The sequence below is a fragment of the Orycteropus afer genome, unplaced genomic scaffold (assembly GCF_000298275.1).
Source record: "Orycteropus afer afer isolate SDZICR_OR568_19922 unplaced genomic scaffold, OryAfe1.0 scaffold00026, whole genome shotgun sequence".
NCBI classification, from domain to species: Eukaryota; Metazoa; Chordata; class Mammalia; order Tubulidentata; family Orycteropodidae; genus Orycteropus; species Orycteropus afer.
Genome location: NW_006921613.1, coordinates 15,874,342 through 15,885,265, shown reverse-complemented (window position 1 = coordinate 15,885,265; position 10,924 = coordinate 15,874,342). Strand labels below are relative to the sequence as shown.

Sequence of the window (10,924 nt, the reverse complement as noted above, 5' to 3'; positions counted from 1 at the left end):
ACCGCCTCGGAAACCCAAGGAGGGGTCGCTATGAGTCGGGTCCCATTCGAGGGCACATAACAACAACAAGCATGTAACTTAGCACTTCTAGGGCTCGTTGGCAAAGTGAGGGCTCTGAACGAAGATGCTTCCGGCTTGTAGGTAGGATGGGCGTCCCATGCCCTAACCTCGAGAGCGCAGTCCCGGTGCAGGGGCGCGAACCCACGCAGTCCAGCCAGTGTCCTCTTCAGTATCACGAGACTTCATAGAAAAATGAAACTGAATACAGGAAAGTCCCTTCTCTAACCCGGGCCTGCGCCGCGCGCCTAGAGACCGGTGACGGTCCCCGCGGTCCGGGCCCGGATTGGCTGGCGTGAATCATCTATAAGTGGGAGCAAGGCGTAGTGAGCGCATTCCAGTGACAAGCGCCGCTAGACTCGCTTCACGATGTCTCGCTTCGTGGCGTTGGCCCTTGTCGCGCTGCTCTGTCTGTCCGGCCTGGACGCCGTGGAGCGTGAGTGCCCCCTCCTAATATTCCCTTCTCTGCAGCCTCCTTCTCCGCCTTCTCTAACTCTGTAAGGCGGCCAAGATCTCCTTCCCACTCCGGGGTTTCGCCCGCGGCTCTGTCTCGAGATAGGGAAGCAGCGAGTAGCGAGGGAGTGTGAAGGGGGCGCACATTCGGGACTCAGCTGCTTGCCCCCTTCTCCAAGACTGGGGGCATGGTCTGACCTTCCGGGACTGGGCGAGTCGGGACAAAGTTTCGGGGTGTTGATAAGCTTCAGAGCAGCGAGGAGGGTTTCTCTTTCGCTTTTCCGAGGGGCCCTAGTTCCTGGTGTGGGTGGAGGGTTGGGGGTGGGATTAGAGCCGTCCCCAAAGCGCGGTGTCGGGGGTTGTCAGCGGGCGGAGACAGGTGTTTGGCGGTGTGAGGCAGCACCGCCCGGGTAAGTCGTTAAGTCGTAAGTCGGCAACTCTTCCCCTCTTCCCCTCTTCCCTCCCACTCCACTCCTTTCCCGGAGACCTGCGGGCTTCCTCTGGGCGCCACCCAAGCTCGGCTTCCCCACCTCAGTCCCCGATCCGTACCGGCTCAAATTTTGGCGAGGAAGTACATTTGTAGAATGCTTTGCGCTATTCCAAAGCACTTTCAATTCACATCAGGAACGCACTTGTTCTCATTTTATCTCTTTTAGCAATAGTCATAACAGCTACTGGTCGTTAAGAGTTCACTGTGTGCTGGGGACGTTAAGTGCTTTATGTCATTTAATTCTGAAAATGCTCCTAGGATGCAATACTGATTATCATCTTTACTTCACAGATGAGGAAACTGAGGGGTGGGGATTTTAAGTAACTTAAATCATAAACTGGAACGAAGCAAGACTGGGCAATCTACTTCCATAAAGATTTACTGCCTCAGAAACCCAGTGGGGGTCGCTATGAGTTGGAATCAATTCGATGGCAGTGGGTAATCATGAACTCACTGCCATGGAGTTGATTCTGACTCATAGCGACCTCCATTGGGTTTCTGAGGCTGTAAATCTTTACAGAAGTAGATTGCCCCATCTCATTCCGTGGCGCCAAATGCCCTGTCCACTGTGCCACCAGAGCACCTAACTTAATCATACAGGGGATGAATGGCAGAGACTTGGGACTGAAACCGAGCCTGGCCAGGGGATTTTGCAGAGGCTCCCCAGTTCTCCTCTTGGCTGTAATTCCTGAGCTGCTCAGAAACACACTTCCCCACCTTTCCCTTGTGAGATTCTAGAGAGCAGGCCAGGCAGCACTGGACCCGTTTCCTTTTCTTCACAGAGGGTTCCCAGTTTGGCCCCTTGCCTGGTTCTTTCCAACATGAACTGATGCCTCTACCTTGTTTTGAAAAGTGAAGGTTTATCAAAGACAAAAAACAAAAAACCAAATGCACTGCTGTAGAGTTGGATCCGACTCATAGTCGGACTCCTTGGATATCTCTACGGAAACCTTCCTTCCGAGGAGTGGCTGGTGGGTTTGAACCACCAGCCTTCTGGTTAGCAATTAAATGCTTAGGTACTATTCCACCAGAGCTCCCTGTCAGAGACAGGGAGGTTGTATAAGCAGTGATCAGGGTAATCCAAGATGGTGACCAATGCTGTCAAGGATGCCATAAATCTTAAGTACTTTCCAAGCGCTGGGCAGTGTGCTGGGCCCTCTCATTTCACAGGGTTTGAGAAAAAGATGATTAATTTAAAATATAACTTATTTACAAAATAAAGCATACTGTATGTATCATCACCATTATTGATACTTGCTTGTGACTAGATGACATCTAAGGAGCTCTGGTAGGACAGTAGCTAAGGCATTTGGCTGCTAACCAAAAGGCCAGTGGTTCAAACCCACTAGTCGCTCCCTAAGAGGAAAATGAGGCAGTCTGCTTCTGTAAAGATTTATAGCCTTAGAAACCCTGTGGGGCAGTTCTACCCTACAGGGTCATTATGAGTCAGAATCGACTTGATGACAGTGGGTTTGGTTTGGCTTTAGATGTCATTAAAATAATAATCCAAAAATTTAAAATAATTTAATTTAAAAAATGTCCAAAGTAATATATGCCATGCATAGACCATTTCTGATAGACACACAAGAAACTATAATGGCAATTATACTTATCTCTGGGGGTCTCTTTTCCCTTATGACTTTTTGTGTGGGTTTTGTTTTCTTTTATCACAGGCATAAATTAATTTTTCAGTGGAGCTTCAGGGGGATGATCAAATTTAAAGTCTTGGTGCCTTGATCTAGTTTTAAACCAAGTTAGACCCAAGTGATCTATTCTGGCAATTTTCATTTTTGTTTCTCTGTTGTTCATCAGGTGCTCCGAAGGTTCAGGTTTATTCTCGTCATCCAGCAGAGAATGGAAAGCCAAATTTCTTGAATTGCTATGTGTCTGGGTTTCATCCACCCCAGATTACAATCGATCTGTACAAGAATGGTGAGAAGATCACAGAGAAAGTAGAACGCTCAGATTTGTCTTTCAGCAAGGATTGGTCTTTCTATCTCCTGGTCCATACTGAATTCACCCCCAATGGCAAAGATGAATACACCTGCCATGTGGAGCATGTTACCCTCAAGGAACCCAAGATAGTTAAGTGGGGTGAGTTTTCAAGTTCTTTCCTTAACTGCTGAGAATTGTATCTGAGTAGTGTTGTGGCACAAAGCTATTTTGATATCTATATTAAAAAACCCCTGCATGCCAGGATTGTCAGGGAGTGTTATTAAAGTTCTGTTTAGGAACCAGTGACATTGTGTGAAACCTGTTGGGGGCATCTGCTGAGAGTCTTCCACAGAGAGACCTCAGCTGAGCAACCTCTTAAGGTCCCTAACACAGTACTTTCCTACAGCAAGAGCAGGGAGCAGCAGCGCCATTTGCACGAAGGCAAATACCTCCAGCGTTTGTTACTGGCTCCCTCTGGCTTTCCTCACAGACTCATTGATATTTAGGACTAATGACAGCCTGAGAGAGCATTTGTCTTTAAGCACTGCTATTGTAGTGCCCTATGAGTCGGGTTTGACTCAACGGCACATAACAACAACAACAATAACAACAACATAGTCCTGGACTTGTCCAGTACTCTGTGGCTAGGGTGGGTCCTATTGGGCATCCTGCCAGTTTAGAACAGTTTTAGACATCTATCAATACACAGTATTTTAAAAGTAAAACTGACTTTTTTTTCCACCTCCATTTTTTTCACAGATCGAGACAATTAATCAGCATCATGGAGGTGGGTTCCTGACCTTGAGAAAACTTTTTTTGTTTCACTCTTCTGGGAACTATTTACAGAGAGCTATGGAGCTCTGGTAGTGTAGTGCCTAAGGCACTTGACTGCTAACCAGAAGGCTGGCAGTTCAAACCCACCAGCCTCAGAAAGAAGGTTGGGCAATCTACTTCCATAGTGATAGGAGGGGTCACTGTGAGTCAGGTCCGACTCGACAGCACATAACAACATGGCATAACCCTTACTCTATTGAGGACCTTAATTAGGGCAGCATTTCAGCAAGACAGAAGAATCTTATGGGGCACATTTCCTTCTCCTGTGGGGTGGCATGAACAAGGCATGTGTCCCCAGATGTGGCTCTGCCAGCATCACTGACCTCTAATGGAGGGCTGGAGGAGCTGCTAGTGTGATATGGGAAGGTCTGAGGCACCCAATTATCCTGCAAGGGTTTGATCTTTCTTCTGCCATTTCCACACTGGACATCTCTGCTGAGAAGAGAGCTTTTAGAAAATGAACTGTTCTCTTCCTTTGCATAGCAGTTTTTTTTTTTAAATTATTATTATGAGTAAGAAGAGAAAAGTGACATGATTGGCTCTTCAGATTTCCCATTCTTTCAAACACTTGTTCACCCTCAGTGTGGGCACTGTGCTGAGTTCTAGAGGCTCCTAGTCCAGGGGAGGAGAGAAATGAAAACATTCTTAGAACTCATTGTGAAGGGTAGTATAATAGCTATATGTGCAAGGAGCTCTTGAAACATGAAAAGAATAACTTGGATTCTGTATTTCAGTTGGAGCTCAAGGTAGAAAATCCAGCTTTTCAGTGAAATTTTGCTCTATAGGGTACCTTGATGCTGAAAACCCATTCAAATCTCCTATTATATTCTAGGACAGAGAAATTGATTTGGGTTGGGGTGACCTGCTCAGAGTTACACACAGTTACTAAATGGTAGAGCAAAGACTTGAACTCTAAAACCAGTATTCTTTCCTCTAAGGTGGTGGGAGTACCCATGGGATGAACTAAAGGGATATGCTGTTGCTAATGGGTCTGGGCAATTGTCTGCAGCTATTTCCTTTACAAATGATGATTTAAAGTTAAGTTAGACAAGTTTGGTAGTGACATCTGTAATCCAAATAGAATAAATGTATTTGTTAGTGAAATTTTTTTTTCTTTTTTTTTTTTAGGATTTGAAGAGGCTTCATTTTGATTGGATGATTTTCAAATTCTTTTTCTTTATTTTTATGATATGCTTTATACTCAGCCATCATCTTTTATAAAATTTCTACTCTGGGAGCTCTATCCCCAGGTTTAGGGTGTCTGGTAAGGTTGTGCTAGGAGGACTGGAAGCTTAGAGGTAGGAAGGAGAAAATTCTCAGTGCAGCATCAATCTTTTAGTCAAATAGAAAATACTCCATTCTGCCCACAAAGCTGACTGATGAAACATTTATGTCTCATTCAGAATTATGTCTTATTTTATGTCAGAATTTATGTCTTATTCAGAATTAAACTAAAATTTTCATGCTCTGCTTAGAAATTTAGAAAAATTGTCAGGAATATGAGAAATGTGTCATAGTGGATGAAGCATTTGTCACATAAAATTCATTTTTTCCACAAGTAAAATCTGGCTAAGCATGATTTGGTTTTGATCTTGTTTTACTAATTAAAAATTAGGTAAAACTTGATGTGTTCAGTTTCTTAACTTTCATCCCCCCTCTTACCCCTTTGTTTTCAAACAGGGAAATGGTCTTCAACATCACTTGAACCCCTTGTATGTAGGGTTTGTCTCATAGTGGAAGGGACCTCAGCTATCTGCATTTTATAGATTTACATTTACCTGATAAGCGAGAGGCTATATGACTTAGGGTGACACAGCTGTCTGCTGGGAGACCAGGATTCTGTCTTTTGGCCAGAGTTCTGTTTTCCTGGGCCAAGACATGAGTGTGCAGACTTCAAGAAGGACCAAAAGTATGTGGAAGATTAACTATTTTAGCAAGGGTAGACATACAATAAAACAGTTTTAAAATATCCTGATAAGATTATAGCATAGGAATGCCCAAAGAACTAAGGTGATAGGAAAATGTGTTCAGAGAACACAAAGATATTTTAAAGGGTGTTAGGGAAGCTGAGACTTGGTAGGTAGCTAGTTTTCTTGATTAGGGGATAGGGGTGGGGGATTTTCAGGTAAGGGGCAAAATATGGGAAGTAAAAGGGTATGACAGGTTTGGGAAATTCCAAACAGTGGAGCCAAGGCTACCTGAGAATGATTTGTAGGAACTATGACTGAACAGACTATGGGGACAACATATTTAGATCAGCAGCTTTCCACTCTGGCTGTACATTAGACTCACCTATGGAAACTGAAAAACATGAGCTTCCCAGACTCTAGCCTAGATGAACTTAATCTCTGGGTATGGAGCCCAGATATCAGTAAATACATGTTACGGTAGAAATATATTCTATATTAATATAAATATGTTCTATATATTAACATAGATAATAATAATATATATATGTATGTATGTATGTATTATAGATATATAATCCCTAGATCTAATGTGCAGCCAAGATTGAGAATTGTTGAGCTAGATCATAAGAAACTTTCTTTGTCATTCAGCAGAGCTATTTTATGAAAAGCTGCTCTGCTGGGTGATAGTTCAAGGTAATGCTTCTTTGGAGCATGATTTAGGCTCCCTTTCAGAAGAAAAGACAAAGAGAAGGAATACAGAAGCTTAATTAAGCTTATTAAATACAACTGCATGATCCAAACAGGAAGGAGCTCTGGTGATGTAATGGTTAAGGCATTTGGCCGCCAACCACAAAGGTCAGCAGTTCAAACCCACCAGCCACTCCATGGAAGGAAGATGGGGCAATCTGCTTCTATAAGGATTTACAGCCTCAGAAACCCATGAGGGTCGCTATGGGTTAGAACCAACTCAACGGCAGTGAGGTTTTTTTTTTCCTCACTCCAAGCAGAAAAATCTCAATGCCTGTAATAAAAAGCTGTATCTTATATACTAACATGGAAGAACACTGCGGAAACAAAAGCAACTTCTAGAAAACACACACCATAAGCCATTAAAAAAAATCCAGACCATCAGCATGTGCATCATATATTTGTACCATGGACAAAAGCCAGCCTGGAAGGCTTTACCATGCATTGTTACTAGTTACCCAAGGTGGGGAGGGGGTGGTAAATAAAGAAGAAAAAGCTGACCAGTATGTAGCAGATCAATTTCCTGAAAGTCATTTTCCTGAGTATTGGTGTGTGTAGGAGTGTGTGTGTGGGGGGGTGGGGACGCTGTTTTGGAGTGCGGTAACAATGGATGAATAGACAGGGCAATGAGGTTGGCTTGGATCCTGAGCAGTGATGCTTCCCCTCCTGCAGCTGACTATGGCCCTCTGTGGGGCCTGTGTCCTGCATTTTGAACAATGGGGAATATGGAATGTGAGCCAATGACAACCTACCATGACATGGCAATTCCTTATAATAAACCTCTCTACATGTATCTAGAGAGCTCTGGTGGCATAGTGCCTAAGGCATTTGACTGCTAACCAGAAGGCTGGTGGTTCAAACCCACCATCCACTCCTTGGAAGGAAGGTTGGGCAATCTACTTCTAGTGATACTGCCTGAGAAACCCAAGAAGGTGTCGTTATGAGTCAGATCTGACTCAATGGCAGTGGGTTTGGTTTTTGGTTTTGGTAAGAAACCAGAGGAAGCTGGTATGATTGGATGCAGGCTGTAGAACTACAGACAATGTGAGAGGACTGCATACATTAACTGATAGAAGCAAGTGACAGAAAATCTGAAAGGTGGCAACCATGGCTTAAAGGAGTTCACCAAGGCAAAGGGGAAAAAATGCATCTGGAGGGAAGAGTCCAAAGAAATACAGAAATGCAAGTTAGAATTCAGCAGTTTTAACTTGGAATTGCTCTGTTGACCTAAGGACCTACAAGGAAAAATGAGATGAAACTGTGTCTCTAATTTAGTGGTTTGGGTGTAACATTCCTCGAGGGTGGTGCTCAAATCTTGGCAACTGTGGCAGTCATCCCATTTACTCTCCACCTCCACCCCTGGGCTTTTAGAGCATCAGCACTTATGTATTTCAGGCACTCCAGGTGCTATTAACAGGTGCTACCTCTGATCCCACATATATGTGTGTGTGTATTAAACTATATTAATCTTTTTACTTAAAAAAAAAAAAAAACCCTCAACTTTTCCATCCAGACACACCACCAAGAAAAGGATCAGAAATACAGACAACCCACTGGCGTGGAGTCGGATCTGACTCATAGCGACTCCTCCTTGGGTTTCTGAGGCAGTACCACTATGGAAGTAGATTGCTCAATCTTCCTTCCGAGGAGTGGCTGGTGGGTTTGAATCGCTAGCCTTCTGGTTAGCAGTCAAATGCCTTAGGCACTAGGCCACCAGATATCCAGTGGGGGTTGCTATGAGTTGGAATTGACTCGACAGCAGTGGGTTTGGTTTGGTTTTTGGTATATGAATTGAATCTTAATGATGGACATATATTCATTAATATTAATATAATACATTTTATATTAGCTCTCTATTGCTACTATAACAAATTACTACAAGTTTAGTGGCTTAAAACAAGACAAATTTATTATCTTATGGCTCTGTAGTTTAGAAGTCTGACTTAAGTCTTCTGGGCTAACATCAAGGTTGTGTTCCTTTCCAGAGTCTCTGGGGGAGAATCTATTTTCCCGCCTTTTCCAGCTTCTTGAGGCTGTGGGCGTTCCTTGGCTACTGGCCCTCTTCCTCATCAAAGTCAGTAACTGCAGGTTGTGTCCTTATTACATTGCATCACTGTGCCTCTTCTGCCTCAGTCTTTCCCATTTAAGGACACTTGTGACACCACTGGAGTCCCTGGGTGGTGCTAATGGTTAGCCCAGATGCTAATCCAAAAGCTGGAGGTTTGAATCTACCCAGAGGTGTCTCAGAAGGAAGGCCTGGCGATACTTCGGAAAAATCAGCCACTGGAAACTCTATGGAGCACAATTTCTACTTTGCAAACGTGGTGTTGTTATGAGTTGGAACTGATAATACTGCACCTGGTTGGCTGTTGACTACATTGGTCCTACTTAGATAATTCAGGATAATCTCCCTATTTGAAAATCAGCTGATTAACAACCTAAATTCCCGTTTACCATGTAAAGCAACATATTCACAGATTACAGAGATTAAGACATTTTTGGTAGACATCTTTGGTGGCAGGTGGCAGGGCATTATCTGGCTTAACATCCTCTTTAGTTGAAAAAAACAGTAGAACTTCTGGAAGAGGGTTTAAGGAAAATGTGGCAGTGTCTGGGTCTTCCTTACACTGAACCCATTTTCTGTTACTCTTTTTTGTTCTTTCGAAATGTTTTATTATAAGCAAATACTAGAGACCAATACTAAATGTCAGTGCAAAATTAATACCACACATCTTGGTGTGGTTCTTGTTTATCTACTTTAACTTACATTTTCCTACACTTCCAATCCTTTCTCTATTCTCTAAGCCACTCAATTACTCTTTTCACCAACTCCACAGAAAGTGCTCCAAAGTGGTTTTCTAGTAAAAACAATGATGCCTTTAGAATCAGATGGACCAATGTTTGAATCTCAACTCGAATTAATTTGGGCAAGTATCTTACCTCTCTGAGTCTCAATCTCCTTATCTGTAAAATGAGAATAACACTTACTTTCTGGGTGGTTCTGTGGATTGGATCTCAAATTTTACTATGTATATAAATCAGCTGGAATGTTGTTAAAATGCAGATCTGTTTCCAAATCCAGAGAGGGGCCTGAGATTCCACTGCTGGTTCAGGACTGCACTTTAAACAGCAACAGGTCAGATATACAATGTTTGAAGGACCTAGGCACAAATGTCCTATTCAGTGTTAGCTCCTTTCTTCTCCAGAGGGCCCAGCTTTTCTGACTATTTGAATGAGCCCATCTCAGAAACCTGCAGACTGACGTTCACCGGAGTGCATCCAGACTCATTTGAACTTTGTTTCATACCTACCTGTTTTCTCTTCAATTTCCCTCTTTGTGTTTAAATCCTTTTTATTTTCTCTACTTTTTTTTTTTTTTTAGTATAATGGCAATGCCAAGCCTCTGCACTCTTAACGTTTTGAAATTTTGTTATTTTGAGTACATGTTCATTTATTTTAAAACAAGAAATTTATATAGGCAAAAAAAAAATAAAACCAAAAACACTTGTTAATCCCACCACCAAGAGAGGAACATTTCAGTGCTCATTTCATGGTGGGTAGCTTTTCAGATTTTTGTGGTAAACAGACGTAAATTTTATCTTTCTAAAAGTGGTTATTGTTCATTTAACTCATTCCTGTGGCTTCCAGCCAACCAAAAGACAGGCAGATGAGCTGAACATTTACGTTAGGTGGATACACTCCTTGGAGAGACCAATCATGGGAGAATAGAAGGGCTATGTATGCACAGGGAGACAGCTCAGGGGGCAGGAGTGCATGGGAGGAAAGGAGACAGGAAAGAGGTGGCTTTGGAGAGGAAGTGGGAGGGGAGCTGTTGCATTGTGGGAGATTATAGTCAATGTCATGAGACAAAATGTATGTGAACTGCTGTGTGGAAGATGAATTTGCTCTGTAAACTTTCACCCAAATCACAATTAAAAAAAAAAGTTAACTTTGCAAAATGAAAAAAGTGGTTATTGTTCATTTAAAACAAACTTTTAAAATAATTATATCTCTTTTTTTTTTTCACTATCTCTAATGAAAACATGACATAAACAATTCAGTGAACTGGCAAGTGTTGCCTTTTTTAGTTTTTGTCAACAACTAGTTTCACAGTATCTTTGGGCTTTTGTTTTTTAGTTGTCTTTCTTACATTGTAAACCCTTGAAGCAAAATTCAAAGTTTTTCTTTAATAAAATAATTATTTATTTGTCTGTGATGTCATCATTTCCAGGATTCCAGGATTTTAGAAAAAAAATGAAGATTAAAATTTTGGGTCCTAAATATCTTAAAAGACATAACAAAGTATCTGTGAATCCCTTGATCTGAAACCTTAAACATAAAAACTATTCTGATGCTTTGGAGAGCTACAAGAAGGGCTGATAGGAAAATAAATAAATAACTAGTAGATTTGGGAGCTCTGGTAGCATAGTGGCTAAGACACTTGCCTGCTAACCAGACGGCTGGCGGTTCAAACCCACCAGCCACTCCTCGGAAGGAA

At 42.4% G+C, this 10,924-nt stretch overlaps 1 protein-coding gene across 1 annotated transcript; it reads left to right on the top strand.

Annotated features, from left to right (window-relative positions):
• Positions 1–426: 426 nt before the first annotated feature.
• On the top strand, positions 427–3,126 carry B2M (beta-2-microglobulin). The gene is made up of 2 exons (XM_007935312.2): positions 427–493; positions 2,813–3,126. The coding sequence occupies exons 1-2, from the start codon at positions 427–429 to the stop codon at positions 3,124–3,126; spliced, it is 381 nt and encodes a 126-aa protein (XP_007933503.2).
• The last annotated feature ends 7,798 nt before the right edge of the window (positions 3,127–10,924 follow it).

Coding starts and splice junctions, on each gene's coding strand:
- B2M (XM_007935312.2), top strand. CDS start 427: ATGTCTCGCTTCGTGGCGTTGGCCCTTGTCGCGCTGCTCTGTCTGTCC. Junction 494..2,812: donor CGGCCTGGACGCCGTGGAGC/GTGAGTGCCCCC, acceptor GTTGTTCATCAG/GTGCTCCGAAGGTTCAGGTT.